The sequence below is a fragment of the Diabrotica undecimpunctata genome, chromosome 6 (genome assembly GCF_040954645.1).
Source record: "Diabrotica undecimpunctata isolate CICGRU chromosome 6, icDiaUnde3, whole genome shotgun sequence".
NCBI classification, from domain to species: domain Eukaryota; kingdom Metazoa; phylum Arthropoda; class Insecta; order Coleoptera; family Chrysomelidae; genus Diabrotica; species Diabrotica undecimpunctata.
This window is the reverse complement of record NC_092808.1, coordinates 10441586-10463535: the sequence shown is the minus strand read 5'-3', so window position 1 is coordinate 10463535 and position 21950 is coordinate 10441586. Positions and strand designations below refer to the sequence as shown.

General features: G+C 33.2%; 1 protein-coding gene across 2 annotated transcripts in view; it reads left to right on the top strand.

Annotated features, from left to right (window-relative positions):
• The window catches only part of Ih (hyperpolarization activated cyclic nucleotide gated potassium channel Ih), a 482830-nt gene extending 470874 nt beyond the window's left edge, over window positions 1-11956 (top strand). For both annotated transcript variants that reach the window (XM_072534207.1, XM_072534206.1), the window contains exon 10: window positions 6082-11956. In XM_072534207.1, coding sequence (XP_072390308.1) covers window positions 6082-6412 — 331 coding nt within the window. In that variant the 3' untranslated portion in view covers window positions 6413-11956. The remainder of the gene's footprint in view (window positions 1-6081) is intronic.
• The last annotated feature ends 9994 nt before the right edge of the window (window positions 11957-21950 follow it).

The window sequence follows — 21950 nt, the reverse complement described above, 5'->3', positions numbered from 1 at the left end:
TGTAAAGATTATAGAATAAAATGAGCCAGACACTAAAATTATTTTTTAAAATTATACACACCCGTATCTGTAGAAAAAATCAATCATAGCTCAAGAATATCGCCCCTAAACCCCCCTCCACCTCCCCGGGAGGAGGTAGAGTCCTATACGATATGTGGTGACAGAAATGCAATTAAAATATCTCTCAGCCTACAAACCAACTTACCCGCTAACCGAACAAAATAGACTGACCGATCTACTTGATTTTTTATCTTAAAAAGAATACCAAAAAAATCTACACATAGCAATAATGACAAATCCATCGGAAAAATGTCCACCTTTAAGACCTAACGTATAAAACAACAGACTGAAATATTTTTAAAGAAATCCTATAAGAAAAAAAAGACCTAAAAATCCCACTAAAACAACCACAAGAAATAGAAATAACAATAGAAACATTAACAAAACAAATACACGAAGCTGCATAGGAATCTACAAAACATAAATTTGAAAATTGAATTTGAAAAAGGATTTTCCAAAAATAATAAGAACAAAAATATTGAAAAACGAAAATTTAAAAAAAAATGGTTCAAACTCGTTCACCTCAAGACAAAACCAAATTGAACAAAATGTGTAGAGAATAAAAGAACTTCTAAAACAACATAGCAACGCCAATTTTCAATATTACCTAGAACATCTGACACATAACGCAGATAGCATTATGGAAGGCCACAAATAAGCTGAAGCGGTCACGAAACCAAATTCCAATTACCAGAATGGAAGATTTGAAATGGTTAAAGCTAGATCGGGAAAAAACAGACGTTTTCGCAAAATACTTAGAAAAGGTATTTCAGCCATAACAAACAGGGCAAATGAAGATGAATACATCTATAAATATTTAGATATTCCTAATCAAATGAACCATCCACCCAAATAGGCAACTCCTAAAGAAGTAAAATGTCTAATTCAATAAAAAGAAGTCGCAGTCGAAAAACACTGCACTGCACTAGGTAGTAAATGTAGAAGAAAAAAATAAATATAAAAGATATATTTCCTTTTCATTGGTCTCCATCAGAAAATATTCAGCGTGGTAATTATAACTGCTATAACAGATTATAAAAAAAGGTAAAAACTTACCATCACCACCATTAAAGATGAACTAATCCGCACTAACTCAAACTTTGTTATCTTGCTTGTTTGCTACATACTTAACTTTACTTCATACTATTTTACTACATACTATATCTTTATCACTACTGCCAAGGATTACTTAATCGCCAATGATTCCGGTATCGGCAAAAAAATCGGTTGCCTGTAAAGTCGGTTTTACGGGCGAAGATTTTACGTGACAACGTCTTTTTCTCGGTAGAATGTTTATTGATATGAATATTATTAAATTGCACAATCGGAACAAGGAATTGAATGAAAATAAGAATTGCACAAATTTTAACTATAGAAATATATTTTGTTTACTAAAACATTGTACATGTAAACTTAAACTTAACTAATTTCTATTTGAGTGATTTTGTTGAGGATAGGACGATGATAGGAGAAATAGCATCGCACCAGCGGACCGATCACGTTTGAGTGGGAGAGAGACGCAAGGCATTCGCATGTCCGGCGGGCCTCTCTCTCGTTCGGTGACTCATCGTAACAGACGTGAGCGGGCGTTACACTTTTTCATGAGTGACTCCGAGCCACAACCTAATTTAAGACGTTGTCACGTCAAAAGTCGTTACCACCTGTCTAGCGAACCGATAGCTCACCCCCTCAAGATATAAGGTGGGAATAATTTTATTTCTCACGTATAGATGATTTTTCGCCTCTAAACTCCTTGCCTCCATGCCTTCTATCTAGCGAGCGATTGATTGTACTTAAAGAAATCTGGCAGAGACATTTGGCAAATACCTACAACTTATTGTGCTGATTTGTTAGACGCAATTATAAAAGCATTAAATAGGAACTAACGATTTAAAAAAAATGACGCGGTTTACCCAAGACAATTCGAGCTGAGCAAAATAAACATTTAAATTTTGTTTATTCCAATCGAAGAGACACTAAAGTGTTTTTCTTTGAAAATTTTTTTAAACGCAAAGTAAAACTTTGTGCACAATGGGATTTGAAATACGTGAAGTAAAATCTTATACAGTATAGTCCAAAAAAATGCTACAAGCTGAGGTAGGTGGATGATCTGAAACACTACGCTGGTTCGAGATAGATGTATATGGCTCGATATATAGAAAGATGAAGGAGCTAAGGAGAGGTCTCAGTATTGGATATGCTTATAGATATATAGATAGATCATCTTTAGTCAGCCAGTCTCGTCCACTGTTAAGCGTTTCGTAAATCGTAGACTTATCCCAATCTCTTCAACTTACATATAAACTTTTTTAAATATTTTACTTGTTGATCCACACTCTGGATTCTAATTCTATAATATTGTTTATTCAAAACGGTATATTGACTACAAGAACTTTTTTCTTGATTTCAATATGATTTTTTTTATATAATTTTGTGGAACGATTGGTGTTACTAGTAAAGTAGTACCTTTGTAGAAAAAATAATCTTTGATTTTCTTTTCAAAATTAGATCTAATTCTCAGTATTCATATATTCGATATCATTATTAATAAACATAATAAATTAATTGTATAATAATAAAACACTAAACTACAGTTTCATGTTCACAAAAGTTGTTTGCTTATTAAGGGCAGTAGTGTCGGCGTTAAGGCATGTTTTTGCGTTTTGTATCTATATATTTTTATGTATTTACTGGTTGTATAAGTTGCTGTGTAAAGACGAATAAAATATGTCATAAGGGTCTAACCACATTATCGACTGACTGTCGGTTTCATACCGATATAATTTCTTGGTGTTCATACTTCTACATAATATATACTTGTCCAAATAATTTTGCGTTAATTGGTGAGAAATGTCGTTTAATTTTACATCGTATCATATATTTTAAAATTATTTGACTATATAATAAATTCATTAGTATTCATCACAATTACAAATGATTGAAGATGATGGTGTGGTTAGTACCTACAAGTTTTTACCCCAGTCTATTCAATTAATAATAAAGAAGGAGAGTTAGTTTTTAGCAAATAATAACGTAGTGGTTATATTAATTAATAATCAGTAACATTTTAAATGGGTGATAAAAATCGGTTCAGTAAGAACTAAAAATCGACTGCCTAAATGTCAAACGACTTAACGTAGCAGTACGTTGAGACAAAAAACCAAGATGGTGGCATTGCCAAAACGGCACTATATCGTATCTTCGTTGCTATGGCTCCAATTTTGATGTGTGAGTTGTCAAGTAAAAAGCGCTGGTGACACAGAAACAATTCTAACTGTAAATTCTTCTTCTTTTCCGTATAGTGCCTAACAGAACGTGACATTCGACATATGATGTTACATTTATGTGACATTCACCTAGTGACCTTCACTTCCTATCACATAGAACGTGATAAGACGTGACATTCGACGTATGACGTGACATTTATGGCTGATGCCGATACATTGGCCTGTTTAATTATTTATCTCCATTCATAACTATTTTTCGATTTCGCTCTGAAATTTCTAATTTCGAGTGGTTTTACCTCTTTCTGTACTTGTTCCATATATCTTGTCGCCCTTTAGATCTCTTTTCTATCGTCTTCTTGGGTTATGATTTTTTGATTCGTCAGGTTTCAAGAGCTACAGATGATTTATCTACCTTAGTCTTTTAAGCTTTCTTTTTCTATCTGTATAACTTTGTTTACAGCTGTTCTAAATAGTTCTTTTAGAACCACTCTTAAATTTCTCATCCAGGACATTCTTCTGCGGCGCAGATTTCCTCATTCTTCAATCTTTCCCTGCATGTTTCGAAACGAAACAATAATAAGTGTACAATTATTATAAGCTATAGTAGTTTGCCCATTCTTTTCTACCAAATCATGATTTTGTGTATTATTGAGATGTAGCATTTGGGAACTCGAAGGTCCAGCTTCTCTTGTTGTTCTAAGATTTTCGATCAACTTATGGTAGTGACTGGAATCCAGCTGCAGATATAGTTTTAGAGAGGTTGCATTTAAGTGAAAAAGCTGACACAGCTGAAGATTGATGAGAATGGTTTGTTATTTTATGTTTTTTGTGTCTATTCCAATTTTTTCAGCTGACATTTTTGTTTACTTAGATACAGTGTTGATTCCAAGTGGACAGTTTTTGAACCAAGATCCATCCTTCCAGTTGGGGTGAACGGTAAGAAAGAGTCTGTCTGATAAAATCTTTGGCCCCCTTTTTCCATTAACTTTAAAAATAATCTAACTGGGCATAAATTTTCGTTTGATGAATTTCCTGCCAGCCATTTGCTGCTTGTCAAACTTTTCGAACCGCCTTGATTTGTTTTGGAAAAAATGTTGTTGTATTCAATTCGGTTCGTAAATTTTCCCATAACATCAAATTCCTTCTGAAAAAAGTGAATCTTGCAAGTTCAAATAAGCAACGGTGAAAAAAATTTTTTTGTGCTGCATCTGGGGTTTCCTCGTCGTAGCTTTGGATGATTTTTAATAGTTCTTCGGTGAATAACACTTTTAAACTGAGTTTTCTGTTTTCTTAAATACTTTGAAGCTGCCTCCGCTTGGTATCTCTAGCCAATCTTGCACATTTGAAAGATATATCTGTGAAAGGGTCGATTTTTATGCCGAACTCTGTGAAATATTTTTCTTGTACCATTTTTGCTGTAGTATTCCACATTGACTTTACAGAAGACTCTTTATACTCTTCGTAATTACCTTTTTTATGTCGAGAATTTTGGCCAGTTCCGTTATGGTAGTACATCTTTCAAGCGTAAAATTTCTCACCCGTAGGAACTTCGAAAATTGGGTCCAAATAGAGCGTCTGGACCTCTGCGTGTTCAATGGGATATTTTCCGAAACCAATTTTTTGATTTCTTCACCTGATTGGCATCCAAATCTTGATTTTTCGTCTGGATTCATTATATCTGTCCAAAATTGATTACGCCTCAATGACATTTGTCAAACTGACAACAATAGAATTACCAGACACCTTCGTGACCGATCTGTCATAATTTTGTTGCTGAGAAATCACGGGCAGGAAGGACTGTTGTCAGTAAAAATAGTGAAGTGAGACAGTCAGGTTCCTGGTGTTGTGCATTGTACTAAATAGTGTTACAACTTTGCCCTATTTGGGATAGTACGATACAACAGCCTTTTAGGTTATTAGGATATCTAAGGTTACTAGGTTAGTAAGTATTCACTATGATGCATTCCTCCTATTAGCAAAACTGTATCCTCTTTCATTGCTTTCACCAAGTCCGTCGCATTAGATCGTTCTAAATATCAGGCTATGCAGCAAAATTGTCCGATTTTATTTCATTGAATAGTCACAAAAGTTTATAAAAATAACAAACTACAATTTTTGGATTTTAACACAGGTTATATAGAACCAAAAACACTCAATTAACTTTTATTTTAAGAATATATGGACCACAGCGGTACAAAGCATAAAATTTCTTGCCAGACAAACCGAATTCTCAAGCGTTGCGAATCTGTCGATGAGAAGCGGACTGAAGATTTTATTGCACCTCGTTTTTTATTTTTCTGGGAGGTAATACCACAAAAATTAATATTTTCTTGGATGGAACACGTCGACTGCAAAGCATATACTTGTTGAAAGGTTATGATGAAAATTATTTAATGCGGTATTAGATAATTGTATTTTAAATGCAGTCAATTTCTACATATATTATTTCATATTTCATATTATGATAGAACCATATTTTATATTGTAGATTAATATTCGATGTGCTTTTGTGTGGAATGTGCCAATTTTATTCGCTTTTGTAATCATTTCAGTGTCATTACCTTCAGTATAGTAATCTAGCTATATACATAAATATATATGTACGTAATGTAAATCACTACAAGAAAAAAGTACTTGTAGATTTTTAAATACAATGGTTTTATTTGTATACGCAAAAAAGATAGTCTAAATGAGTTTTATATTTTAAAAAATCTTTGTATTCACTTACTACCTAAGTTTGATACTAGTTCTCTAATATCTACCATATATTTGTAATCAATTTTTCTGTGTGCAGGCTGAACAAAATAGGAAAAAACCCAAACCTCCTCGCCCATCGAGAAGAAGACTTAGGTAGCGAAAGTAAAACCATAAACGCCGTTGTCAACGCTCTAGCTGCAGAAGCAGACCATGTAAATATGTCAAACGAATCTGTAGCCCGACTACATTCCAGCGATCGAGATATTCGAGAACTAGGCTGGAATCTACAGAAATTAACCCTACCAAGACCCAAATCAGAAAATAATTTCGCCTCGCAGGATATGTCATTGTTCAGGAGCAGCGAAAACAACGGAACGATATCTTTCCATAAATCTGACACTTTCCACAAGGAATCGAGCTTACAATGACGGCACTCCACGCACTAGTGTTCAGTGTTGTCAGATCAACTGTGCCAGATGCCAGTGCTCACTGTCGCTACAGCTGCACTCATTCTGCGCACAGACCACCATTGAACTGGCCATACACTGCATTAGTGCGTGCAAGATCAGACAGCAACTGTTCAGGTACTCGATCAAATTCGTGTGATAACTGAACAAACGATAAAATGAACAACTACATATTTTATTTTTAGCAATAAACTTTTTGAACTGAGTAAATAGGAAAACATACAGGAAATAACAGTACTCTTCTACAGTTCTGTGATACTGCTAACAAAAGAATGTATATAATAATTTTTTACATAACATATTTCATACCGAGCGTCCCAATTTTTTACAGCTGTAACTCTGAAACTTTTGAATATATTTGAATTATAATAATAAGGAAATCGGCGTAAGTCTTACCAATACGTTTTTCTTCTAAATAAATTTTTTTTAACATAACAAATGGGTTTCAATTCAATTGCATTTATTTTGAAAATTATTTTTGAAAGACTTTTAGGTTTTATCTTCTTTATCTGTCGTCTCCATCATTGGAGAATAGCAATTACAGAACCAGGACATTTTTTTCCTTCTGTACCACGTTTTTCTCTATTTTACCCTTACCGATTAGTTGTGGAAGTTAATACTTTCTGTACTGTAATTACTGCAATCTGTCGGTGAACCTTTTTTATATATGGAAATAAACGTGAGTTTACCCCAGTCATTTGGACACTTTCCGGTATTCCAAATCTCATTGCAAATTCTAAACATTAATTCCGTCCCTAATTTTCCCATTTCTTTGAGTGTTTCAGCTGTTATTCCATACTCTTCTTCTGCTTTTATGAATTTTAGCTTTTTAATTGCCGCCTTAATTTCTGATTTTAATATTTGAGGTTCTTTTTCATAACTTCTTTTCTCTGTATTATTGTCCCTGGGTCGTAGTTAGATTGTTTCCACACCTCTGCGATACCGTCTGGGTTTGTCATGGTATTTCCACTATTATCTTTAATGATCTGTGTCTGCGGTTTGAATTCTCTTATGTTAGAAAGTTAACTTTTGAGAAAAGTTCTTTAGATTCTTGGCGGTCAACATGTTCCTCTAGTTGTACATATATGTTTTTAATATAATTATTTTTGTCATTTCTGCACAAGTGATTTATAGTTGTATTTATTGTGCATATCTCTATTTCTTTTCTTTTTGAATTTGATGTGCCGTTTCTAAGTTTTCGTCTTTCTTCTATAAGATTAAGAGTCTTTTCAGTTATCCAATGTTTTTCCCTAGCTGTTTTGTCTTTGGGATTAGTATTGTTGATGGCTTCAGTGATCCACTTCTTTGGATAATACTTCTACAACTCACTAACTATCTGCCTCCAAGAACATCCATTCAGGGCCACTATTTACCACCTGTTAAGTCCAACTTCCCCACATATTCTCTACCACCTTCGATCTAAAGAAAACGAGATTTTTCTCGACTGTGTTTTTCACTTATTGTATGTTTAGATATTTAACGCGATACTGGTCCAGTCTGTATGCGACTCTTATCTCTCGTGAGACTCACATAAAGTAATAAAAATAATTTTTAATATATATTAATTAATTTTTGCTATATTAGGTCAATAAATTGGTGGTGCAGATATTTCTTAGGTTATGTGAGGTTAGAAGTATTTTCTTCAAGTTTTCGTTTATGTATCATATTTCACATCAACTATTTTTGTTCTTGTGGGATTGATTTGGTTTGATGATGCTGAAAATGTTGGTGTTTTTCCTCAGGAGATATGTCTAAGGTTTTAAATGTACTTTTTTCTTGCTTCGCCGTTTATGCAGTGTTTACTTGAATTTTATTGGCCATAGTTTTGCATTGTCTTTACTATTATTAATAATTGTCAAGCGTTTTGGTATTTCCCAATAAATTTATGCCACTTATTTTAAGATATTGATGTTGAGTCGACGAAAATGAAAATCAAAACAATTTAATACAAAATATTGAAATTTTCTTGTAAAGCTCTGTAAAAATGTTTGGGACACTATGTATATATCCTGAAACTTGTTTGAATTTTGTTTGTATAAATACCATTACATATAAAATCTTCTCAAGCCTTAACGGTACAAATTATCATACGAAATGCATCGAATTCTTGTCAGGTTGCTGTTATCTGTTTTTATTTTATTAAAGCAATAAGTGAGATGGACACTTCGCTAGAATTGTGCAATATTAGAACTAATATTAAGTTTAGCTTTAATCATTTAGGTGCTCAACAAATTTGTAATGGATACTAGAGACTTCACAAACCCGGTTTTTGGGTACTCCCCGTCACTATTTTTGCGCTGCATCGTTTCTTAGGTGACGAAAACTTATTATTATATTTGGTAATGTAAAAATATTTCGACTGCGGTTATACAGAGGAAGAATATAAATATATCTATTGATTAGGAGGAATTCAAATATATATTGCATAAGAAAAAATCGATATCGTTTAAGATTTTAAAGGTTACTAATAGAAGTTTAATGAAATCTCTTTTGTTTTTGTAAAAATTGACCACTAAAGTCCAATGTCATAAAAATGGATCCAGCTTAGTAGCTTTTTCAAACAAAATTGTAATAACAGCTAAAAGTACATAAGACTTATCTATTTAAACTTTATTCTACATTTTGTAAATATAAACTTAAAAACCTAACCTCAACATTTTATATTTCCCAAAACTTACTCTAAAAGTGACTTTACTACGACTTATTTATTGATAAATCTTGGTTATATGGTTATTTTATAGAAAATGCGCACAAGCGCTCTCATTTATAATAAATTTGGGAAACAAATATATACGCATTGTGCGTTGGGGCATGTTATAAAAAATTTATTTGAAAACGTTTCTAACCTCAAATTCCTAATATGACGTATCGGCTGTAGTAGTCAATTTTTTTCAAAATATTCTTTATAGCAATTTTGTGATTAAATATTTTTTAACTTATTTATTAGTGATATTAGATTTTGGATCCTAATTCCTGTTACTTTTACGAATTAAATCATTGACAACCTACCATTAGGTAAATATATTTAAACAAATCGTTGATTTAGAATATTCTTAGTATTTGTAGGTAATTATTACTTTTATCTTCTTAGGTTTAGATTTCTATTTCTTCTGGCCTTATTTTAAAATATCTAAGCAATATTTTTCTCTAATTTTTACAATGTTGAGTGTTAGTTAAAATATTTTGGATGAAATTTTAAAGGAAGAGAAGGTTCTAAATACTAAATATTTTGCTCACACTACAAGCGTTGGTATGATTTGTTTGTTAACATCCAAAGCTTTCTCTACAACTTACTTTTGTATTTGATTGAGTATTTTTTTGCTTTTTATTCAATACCTAATTTTTAGCCAAAAACTTATTTTCTGACAGTCAGATTTCTTCTGTTTGTGTGATTTTTGCTCTATTCGGAGTATTTTGCATGTCTTTTGAACAGCATATTGTTTGAGGTTATGTAATTTTCTAGTTATTGCTAATATGTTCAACTTTACTTTCTTTTAATTGAAAAAACTAGTTTTTTACTTACTGTTTTAATATCTAACATATTTTATTTTCATTAGTTTGTTTCATAGGTTATGCATGACGTAAAAAAATAGCTAGTCTTTTAGGATCTTCTTTTTCGAATAAATAAAGTAATTTTTCCAACTAAGTAATTTTAAAAGTATTATGTTGCATTAAAAAGATCCTCGTTGTTTAACTTTAGATACATATTTTCCTGAAGCAACAATGAAATTAATCGATTATTTTGTGTTTAAATAATTGAACGGGTTGACTACGTTAATAAAATTCTTCTTTGTACCATAAATATAAACAAAAGGTAGGTGCTTTGTACTCAAACCCCAATGCAGTAACCAGAATTGCACAAATACTGTACCAGTTCCGCGAATCTGGTACACATTAGAGGAATATATACTACACGACCCTGTTATCACAACTGTTTCCTTCCTACAGACAATTCTTATTCCCTGATCAATTGTATATACGAAAATACCTTCATTTTATATAAAATTGAAAACGTATTAAAAATTATATTAGGAAACTTGCACACATTGTAAAGATATTAGCTTTCTACGGTTAGGTCAAGCAAAGGAGACAACACGAGTGGTTCAAAAGATTCATTCATTCATAATGAGATGATGCGGTAGTAATTTATTGATGATCTACTTGACTTGCGCGAATTGATCAATTCTGGCAACTATATATAACCTACGTAGCAAAGCAACCTTCAAAATACTCGGATCCTTAGATTGATGTTCACTAATTTTGGGTACTTTATGAACACTTTATATTTCTTTAACAATGCAGACAAAATGCATAAAACTGTACGTTTCTTTAATTGAACAAAATTACTTGTTAAAAACTTTGCTACATATTTGAAGTTATGACGAGTATTAATTTGACAAAAAACCCATTTATTCTTATATCAGTAAACTCTTTTGGTCTGTAAACCTTCTGAAATCTCAAAATATGCCATATGTTTAATATACACGAACTTGCTCAATTCACCAATGTCTTCATTAACGCTATTATCCTGTAATGACTTTGAACGACTAGGTGTTGTCTCTTGTGCAGTCGACCGTAAACAATTTATAGGCAATCGACTCAACAATACAGCTATAATTTGTTGCTTCGTTATTTTTTGGGACGTATACATGAAGTATCTGGCTACAAAAACTGAGATCAAAGACATAGCGGTGGTTTTTGTCTTTGTCCTGCGTTTTGCAATCTACTCTTATTCTGTCTATCAAGTAATGTTTGAAGAGTTAATTGCTTGCACGTAAATATTTATTAAAGCCCGTGTATAAATGCAATAATTCATCGAATCGATGGCTAATGTGTAATCTGGCAACGTGTTATGACGTCATAAGAACAGACCGTATCGTTGATTGTCGGTTTTCTGTTAAACATTATCAAAACTTGGCTTCAAAGCACAGAACTTTTATTGTTTTGTGGAAGCAAAATTAAAAGTCCGACAGTACGCACAAATTGTTTATTTAGTAGCGAGATTGCGTTGCCATATTTCACGATGGAATTTGTTTCGCAGAATTGTTACATATATATTCGTACCTTAATATTTTATATAGTTATGGCACCTTTTTTGGATTACATGCAGATTTTAGAAAGCAAAATTTATTACCAACAACTTTTCGATCTTCAAAATTATCTACTTCATGTATACTTCTTCGCTGGACTCTCGTATTTTCCCATTTTTTGCGCAATTTGTAAAAAACATATCTCTTTACATAAAAATATTTTTCTTCTCAATGTAGACAAAAATAAGCAATATTTTTAAAAGGCAGAAAGCGGACAATATTTTCTAGCGATGTTCAAAATGTATATGACGGAATTGTAACTGAGAATCAGATAATTGCGAAATAGGGTAAAGTGGAACTGACTAAAGGGATGTAATATTTTTATTTGACATTAGAAATTCCATATTTTTTGTGTTATTTTTTTACTTTGTAGATAAATAAAACAATTTTAGTAATAAATAAAGCATGACATTTATTTTTGTTTTTTTTTCTTGGTGTTTTTGTCAATATAATATGAAGTGATTATTTTTATTATTTTATCATTTATTTCATAGTTTTTTATACCTTACTGATGGATACTAAGTAATTATAATGTATCAAGAATTATAGCAATAATTTACAACAGAATTTTTTTGAGGTTTTTTACGAAGGTCATTTGACATTAGTCTTATCTAAATAGGAAAATTGTCAAATCTTGATGTCTTCCTCATTTATTTTTTAAGATAATTTCATTTTCTCTATTAATTAATTTATAAAAAAGTCACACTAAGCTAAATCATGGTTATAGCCATCTGGCTGATAGGGTATTATTGACCTTCTTCATGAAGTGTAGAAATGGGACATTTCAACATTCACGTATCAGCGAAAAAAGCTGTCGGCGAATCCAACACATGTGTTTGTTTTTCAATGTGACGTTATTTGGCGAATATCTTTTTCATACTATGAAACATGTAATGCCTAGACGATTACCATTTCCATTTTTGTAAAAAATATGAAAATTTCTTGCTTACTACAACTGATTAAAACCAAACTGATTGTAAGTATTGCTTGAATATATTTTTTAAACGGTATGCGTTGAATGACAGATGTCAAAACCAGAAGCCATCTATTATAACTAGAGTTTGTCTAATTACACTCTTTTAAAAAATAATAAATTACAGAAAGTAGACAAAATGGACGATGTTATAAATAAATGGAAAAGAAACAAAAAATAAATAAAGGATAAAGGTTACTACGGTGTCACCATTTACAAAACAAATCAGAGACATCAGATATTTTAATAAAGAATTTTCCAAAGCAGTTGCAAAATCGAAAAATTAAGAGAAAGTCCGAAAAAGAAATGAACTGAAGGTAAAACTGAATAAATGAACGAAACAAAACTATTGGAAGGTAACATTCTATTGAAGCAATCAATGAAAAAGGTAGTTTTTAAAAAATTTGAATTCCCAATTCTTTATGTTTGTTTGTATATTTCAGTCATTTTTTGTATTAATCCCTGGAAAAATTATTAAATCATTGTTAAAATTTTATTAAACCTATGACGAAGCCGTTTATTTGAACATGCTCATCATTATCAAGTATATTCAGACTATTGGTGATAAAGCCATTAACATAGATGGCTACTATCTAAACCATCCAAGATTCGCTGACTACATTGAATATTGGACTTGATTTTGATAGAGAACCATTTCTTTGATTTTGACGAACGTACGCGGCTTTCGACTGACTGTGGTTTCTAACAAACCATAGCTTTACAAAGTTAAAGCAATATGTGACAATGGGAAAGATTCATATGTTCGAATATTGCTGAGTTTTTTCATATATGTGTTAGTTTTATGGTTGGATTAATCTGTATTTAATTTCTTCTTCATAGCCTTCTTTGTTTGTAATGAGGGAGCAGAGGCCATTAAACCTAGATCAATCACATCCATATCAGCAATCAAAGCATTATATTGATTTGGTTTTCGATTTGGATTCATCATAAGACTGTATTCCCTGCTGATCATGTCTAACTTATTCACTATTTGGACCAGTTTCTCTTCTGAGCAAACTAATACTACGATATCGTCTGCATATCTAAGATTGGTGATTCTGTGGTCGCTTATCTTTATTTCGCGTCTCCATCTTTGCAAGACTTTTCTTATAATGTTTTTTTCATATATTAAATAGTTAGGTTGATACAGTACAACCTTGTCTAACACTGTTGTTCCTATTTGTCAGATATTTCAAATTTTAAGCATCATCTTCATCATCCAGCCTTCACTTATAACGTCCACTACTGGATATAGGCGTCCCTTAAACTCCTCCATTCTTTACGATTTTGTGCTCTTTGTTACCATTTGTTACCGAACATTTTTTGGTGATACGCCTGATGTCGTCAACCCAACGTGTAGGTGGTCTTCCTCTACTACGTTTGTCAGCTCTTGGCCTCCAATTTGTATTTTTGCTCGTCCATCGTGAGTCGTGCATTCTCGCTACATGGTCTACCTAGTTCCATTTCAGTTCCGCTATGCGTTTCACAACATCAGCAATACTCGTCTTAACTATACTACTTAACAACCACTAGGATAACCTACACAGTAACTAGATCCGCAGGTGGCTCTCAAAATGAAACGGGAGTTTGGCGTGAACTCAGGCGTAAACGATGTAGATCATAAAACAATAAAACAAATCGAAAACGTAGTAGGTTACTACTTACTTAAATTAGTATAGGGCTAATGAACATGCGCATAAACAATTAACAAAATGGTTATAATAGAACTAGCAGAGGTATCCAGCTACTGCCTAAGAGGAGGAAATCAATAGCGAAAAAGGTAACCAAGAAGAACAACGTAATAAAAAAAATGAAAACCCTACGAAGAGGAATATCTCTCTGTATATTTCACTAGCATATAAAGTTAATTCTAAAACTAATTACAGTCTGCTGTTAACCTAAACTGTCTCAAAACTATCTAAGAGAAATAATTCAATTCCTATGGCAACTGGTATAGCCAGAAGAGTTTTAAGGGAAGTACCGATACCAATATCTACTCTTCCACTTCGCAGAGAGTATTTATCACGAGTATATAATAGCTAATCCTATCTACTATCGACTATGTGTTTCAAAGCCTGCAAATTGAAATAAAAAAATAACAAGTCTCACAGACCACTATGACACAAAATATGCTCGGACATCAACAATACACTTATTGCAGTTCATAAGAAGATTTATTACACATACCTGATGTTGTATTCCTTTAGTGTGGCTTCAGGATTCATTTGAGTCTACATATGGAATGGTGTTGTGAAGATATGTCCCGTATAATACGGCATGAACTTGGCTCTACGCAAAATATGCCCACAGCAACCCTCCAATATGCCCAAGTTCCATAAACATATACGTTAAGGCCGATATTCCCAACGAGGGTGATCTATACAAAACCAAACGCCAGATAATTTATATTGCACCAAATTCCAGACTACCAAGATGACGTTTCGGAAGCATCGTTAACAAACCTTGCCAGATTTAAAGGCTACTTTGCAAATACCACCAAATTCTTAAGAAAATCGGGTGGTACCAATATAGAATTGAACCACTCTATATGTCAGACAACTACACTGAGTAGTTTAAAGTACCTAATTTCTATACTAAACTAATTTAACAGATATACCCACATAAGAAGTACCCAGACGATAAGACAAAGTTACAAAACCAGTAACCTAACAAGGTGAGTGAGAGTTTTTTAGAGCAAAGAATATGTCCAACACTCGAGCGTACCATAGCTAATTACTTTCAAAAAATCATGGAGATATGGGAGAAATTGGGTCAACAATCTGTTTTCTACAACAATGTTACTGACTTCTGCATATTATGGAAAAGTGAAGCAATTTTATTAACAGAAATAATATTTTATTATTTTATTTAGATGGTTGAGTTTTTAAAACGTAACAATGGTTTAAAAAAGTGGAAAGAAAACGAAGAAATGATCACCAATAATTTCTTTATATATTACCAATAACTATGGCATATTTTTATTTCCTAACTGGTAAAGGGCTCTCTAGGGACAAAGAAACTTTGTGGTGGAACGATGAAGTGCGGCAGAAGGATAGGAAAAAGAAAGAGACTAGAAAGACGTATGACAGGTCTAAAGAGGAGAAAATAAGGATTCATAAGCTAGTAAAGAGGTATTAGGATGCTAAATCTTCATTCTTGATGAATACTGTTTTATTCTATTATTTTTTGGTTTAGTTTTAATAGTTGTTTTGTCAGATCTGGTCCTCCGTACTTTAGGAGATCGTTCGGTATTCTGTTCTCGCCTGGGGATTTTTAATTTCCTTAATGCTTCCTTTATCTCTTCCCTCAATATTTATTTCTTCGTTTGTCGTCACCTTTGGTGTTGGTGGTTCATTATCGTTAACTTTAGCAATTAGGGATCTAAACTAGTCTGCATCAAACTAATCATGTTTCCTTCTGAATGTGTTTTGTTTTTATTAGTTCGTTCATCTCTTTTCTTTGTTCCCTGATCATTCTATATATTTCTTTTTATGTTCCGTAGAAGTCGTGTTCCATCTGTTTTGAGAAACTCTGCCAGTGTTCCATTTTTATTTGCCTAACTTATTCGTTTCATTTCTGATTCGTTTATAGTGGTTTTATGCCTGTTGTGTTTTTTGTGTTCTGTATAGTAAAAAGATTTTCTTCTTTTCTTCACATTTTGTCTTCACTTCCTCTCTAAACCATGCGGTGTTCATTTTTTTTTTTTTTGATATGTTAATGTTCGTTACTTTTCTTTCTCCAAGTGATTCTGTTGCGCTATCATAAGTGGGTCACAATCCGTTGTGGATCTTGGCCTGCTCACAAAGAAGTCGCCACTCCTGTCGATTCCTGTCAACTTCCCGCCATTTTCTAACCCTTAGAATCTGTAGGTCTTCTTCCACATCATCAATCTATCTCATTCGTGGTCTAATAAATGCTGTAACCATTGTAGAAGACGCCTGTCTCAATATCTTTGGATTGCATCTACAATTCTTAGGGTATACTTATCCTTGCGAGCGGGGCAAGGCTTACTGGTTCCACTAGCCTGGACTGACTGGTTTCGCCCTCGCAGATTTACAAGAGGATAGGGTGATTTTGGGAGGAAGGGGATTAAGACTTCTCGGTCTCAGGTCCTGTAAAGAGTGAGAGGCTATGGGCTTACGTTAGAAGCCGGAGCGCTGCATAAGCGAAAAATGTGTATCTCTTCTAGTCTCTACCTGTAACGACCGGGAAGAACAATAAAACCAAATTTCGAGTTTACAATGTATTAAATAAGACTATACTAGAACTAAGATAACAAAATATCAGTTGTGACCAATAATGTTTCGATCAGGCGCGAAGGGAGACGAGAAGAGACAAAGCAAGGAATTAAAGGGCGGACAATTTCGTATTATTAGATCTACGTTGGGTTAGTATATAGATCTTAGTTACCTTCTCGTATTTAGGCTCTAGCTAATGAATACGCCTCCAGTTCTACAGGGATTCAAGATCCGTCAGTTGAAGCACGGCGCGCTATCGCGAACTTTCGAATCTCCAGATACCGGCATTTCTTCGTCACACTATCCCGTCGAGTTAAATAGCGCGCTCACTGGCTGCGTATCGTCCCGATCTATCGTGCTTCTTGCGTGGGGCGCTCTCGAGTGCCACCTTCCCACTAGTCTTCGCTGGTCCGCTTCGTTCGGTTTGTTATGAGCCCGTATTCTCAATTTCCAATCGTAGTACCAAGGTCGAGTTATTGTTTTTTTTTGCTGACTGAGTCCCCGTGTTATTTTTCAGCGGAGGTCTATGTTTTTTAAACGTGATTTTTTTTCTTTTAAACAACCGTGGTGACCTGATATTTGAGACTCGTGTAATACATTTAAACTGGGTCGAGTTTTTAATCTTTGTTTAATGTAAAAATATATACATTAACTATGTTACTTACTAGCTATGAATTTAGTTGTTCTTTAATCAATTTGGAATATGTAATAATTACTTAAATAATTATTACTCTTTTCTAGGCTAATTACCCCTTAATTTTTCCTTCTTTATTTCCTTGCTATGTTTACATTACAGTGGTCATCCTCTGCTTCTTGTGCCCTCTGGTTTTGAAAATGTTAATCTCTTCGTGTATTCGTTATCGTGATTAATTATTTTATTTTGAGATTTTACTAGCTTTCCTTGATGTTATCGTTTTAAATACATTCCCATTGATCTTCTCTGATATTATTTTTCTGTATAAGTCTTCCGTGGATTCTCTCTTAGGTGTAAAGTATTTCATGATGATTCTTATTTTACATAATACTACATCTTACGTCAATTATTTTTGATGTATGTATACCTCTGTTGGTTATAACATAATCTATCATAGATCTTTGTCCACAAGTGTTATTAAATGTATATTTGTGTTGGTCTTTGTGGTCAAAAAATGTGTTGTTTATTTTAAGTTCGTTATACATGCAGAAGTCAGGTCTCCATTTTCGTTTTTTAGATTCTCATTATCTTTTTGCTTAATTCTCGTTGTTTTCCGTAGTGGCTCTAAAGGTTTTATTGGTTTATTGGTAGTTTTTTTCGATCCTTATTTTATGTGGTCTTAATTTTTACCTCTACTTTAGTAGCTTCAAACTACTAATCTGGTTCTAAAAAATATGGTTGGAATAACGAAGAAGCGAATTGAAGATCAGTTGGATCATGTATTTTCTAAAATAATAAAGTTAAGAGGATAATAAATTTTCAGGAAACCTTGCAATAAAACAAATATGACTAATATTCTGTATTTTAAAAACAGTGACCGGCAGTTGTAGCCGTAAAGACTGTTATTCTTGGATATTATGCTACATATGAAAGATTAAAAGATTCTGTTACCTATTTTTACACCAGTTTTTGTCCAAGGTACATATTTAAGTTAACTTGGAGTACTTTTTGTACTGTAGTATAGCACATCCAAGATTATTGCCAGTATTAGAATTAGAACCCTAAATATTTTGACTGATAGTCACACCTCCACTATTTCCAAACAACTGCATGTAATAAATCTTACAAAAGTTGCAATAATAGAGCAGTAGATGTTTCTCTTAGAAAGCGAATTCTGCAAAGATTGTGATATGAACATATGAAATTTAAATAAATATATAAATATTTATATTTATATATTTCTATATTTGTTAAATCGAATATTTTTCTAATTTCTTGCGTAAAAATGGGAAATCCGAGGCTTCGAACTTTTGTACAAAACCAAGAACCGCGGTTTTAGGAAAACAGGTAATGGCTCTATGTTAAGAAAAGATACATTCCTGCGGGCGATGTACATTGGACCTTTAGAAAAGTAAGGAAAAGTAGGTTAGGCCTAAGGATTTCGTTTTTAAGCACCTCTGGTGTACGAACCTGCAGGAAGACGTGCTGACGTGTGCTTTCTTCTTTGACAAAATAGAGAAATATGGAATGGAGATAGAGAAAAATTAATAATTGTCATATCATATATTTACATTCTAGATTTTGTTGTCCTTAAGTTGAAAATATAGGTCAAAAGGTATAATATACACTTAACTTTATATTATAAAAGGGGCTCCAGAATAAGGTATCAGTCATTTAGTTGTCAAATTACCTGAAACAGACGTTACCGCAGACAAAACATCAGAAACGCATCAGCAATTGCATATGGTATGGCGTTGGGCTTTCACCGCTCTGGCCTAATGGATTCAGATCAACATTTTCACCAAAGAAAAATACAGATATTGCTTTTTACTTTAATACAAACTTTTAACGTGGTTACAATTGGGATAGGTTACGGTCGTGACCTCACTTAACAACTATCAGCAGATTGTTCTGAACTAATTGTCGATTGATAATGGAACTTTTTTAAATATGCGGACTCCAAGGAGTGTTTCCACTCCTTTATGTGCCGTGCCTGTTTACAAGTGTTGGCTATCGTCGTATGATGAAATGAAAGGTGTCTTTATATCAACAATAATATGAAATAGCATCATAATATGTTTAACAATTATTCTGCTAATACATATCATGTTGTCGGTTTTGACCTAATTTCAATCCGAAGCACAAGTGATTAAATTTAGAACTCTATTACGAGTTATCAAATAACTTTATACCATTGTAACATAAAGGGTTTGTTTTCCTTTATGTTACAATGCTACATTTGGAATATTATAAAAGTAAACTCTAAACACAAAGTAAATATCAATGTTAGTTAAAACATTAGGCAACGGAGTAAAAAATGAAAATTTACGAAACACCAAATATTATAGATGCGGTTAAGATCTTTATCGCGGAAGTCATGACCATAATCAGTGATACTACAGTCATATTTGAGCTTTTCTAGTCTGTTTTGCCATTCATTAATTGCCGACCGTTGCCAATTTGCCGTGCTAATCCTCCTAACGTCCTCGTCTGCAAAATCCATTCCCTTCAGTGCTCTGCACTATTTTTATTTGGGAAGATATATTTTAACTAAGTCTTAGTAAGTAGCCTGCTCATCTTAGGTTACTTTTTTTGTAAAAAGTATTAAATTCATACCAAGCAGATCTTTGTATCCACAAGTCAATAAGAAAAGACGTAAGAAAGTACAAAGTAGAAAAAACAAAACAAGCAATAGAGCAAAATAAGGACATGAAAGTTTTGAGAAGGGGCCTGCAAAAGAAAGAAACAGAAATTAGTAAACTAAGAAACAGAGCTTTACGGGAAACTCATCAAAACGAGAATTGAAAATGAATTCTGTGATATGGAGGCCGAAGAACAGGCCAGCTTTAGAGCAGGTAGATCAACTATTGACCATCTGTTTACTGTTACCCTGCTAATCGAAAAAAAAGTAGCACGAAATCAATCAGCACATCTCCTCTACGTGGACCTTAAAAAAGCTTATCATAGTGTGCCACAACAAAAACACGTTGATAGTGAAACCCTTGGTATCCAAGGGTTTCACTATCAACAAAGGACTCAAACAAGGATGCTGCGTTTCTCCTACTTTGTTTAAGATCTATTCGGATCAAGCGATGAAGACGTGGAAAAGAAAATGCAGAAACATGGGAATTCCTCTAAACGACGCATTATTGTACACATTGAGTTTTGCAGACGTCCAGATAGTGATGGCTCAAGACTATGAAGACCGCGAATATATGACCCGTAAACTTATCGAAGAATACTAACTATGGGGGCCAGAAGTAAATATCAAGGAAACTGAATACATGTGTATTGGGGGAATTCAACAAAATCTAATATTGGACGAAATACAGCAAAAAATAAATCACTGCCAAAAATACAAATATTTAGGCATGCAAATAACCAACGATTGCAAATTAGACGAAGAAATTAAACATAGAAATAACCAGGGAAGACAAGCTATTAGGCAATTAAACAGTGTACTGTGGGACACAACAATCTCCAAATAAAACAAACACAAAATCTATAACAGCATTATAAAAAGCATTGTTACATATGGAAGTGAGGTATGGCCACTGAAAGGAAAAAACTTAACAGCATCAGAAGTAATAGAAATGGACTTCTGGAGAAGAGCGACTGGAAAATCAAGATTAGACAGAGTTAGAAACGAAAGAGTACGAGAAATTATTGGTGATAAGCACAATATCACAGAGGACATCAGAATAAATCAACTAAGATGGTATGGACACGTCCAAAGAATGGATAAACACAAAATACCAAAGAAAGTATTGAACTGGACACCGCATAAAAGAAGAAAGCAAGGTAGACCGAGATTAAGTTGTAGAGAAGGAATTGATAAAGACTTAAGGGAGAGGGCAGTTAAAAAAAACTATGGAAGACCGAGATAAATGGAGACTGGAAATCAGAAGACGGCATAGAACGTTATAAACTGATTGATTGATTTGATTGAGAAACAGAGCTGACGAAGAAACTACGAACAGAGATAAAATATTAACAATAGTCGAAGAGTTCTACACATAATTATATAGATCAAGAGAAAAGATAACAAGACGCAACCTCCAATTACAGTAAAAGCTGGGTCTGACTTACTAAACCAGAGATTAAATTTAATGCCTGATTAAAAAAAATCAGAAATCAAAGATGTCCTGAAGAAAATGAAAAATAATCTAACCCCAGAAGCATTAAGAGACATCAGAAACATCAGTATCATTAGCGCTATCTATTATAATCAGATCGCTGTGGTAAAAGAAATTTTCAAATAAAATACCGATTGAGAGGGACGTCAGGCAGGGCTATGTCCTGTCTCCTACTTTGTTCAATTTGTATTCAGAGGAAATAATCCAGGAAGCACTAGAAGAACTAACTATGGGAATAAAAGTAAATGGCCGACCAATCATATATATGGTTTGTCGACGACACTATTTTATTAGCGGAAGGTCTTGAGGATTTACAACAAATGGTTGACAGAGTAATAGAAGTCAGTGAAGAAAATGGACTGTCCCTAAACACAAAAAGACACAATTTATGGTAATTACAAAAGCCCAACAGCGCCAAGAAAACATAA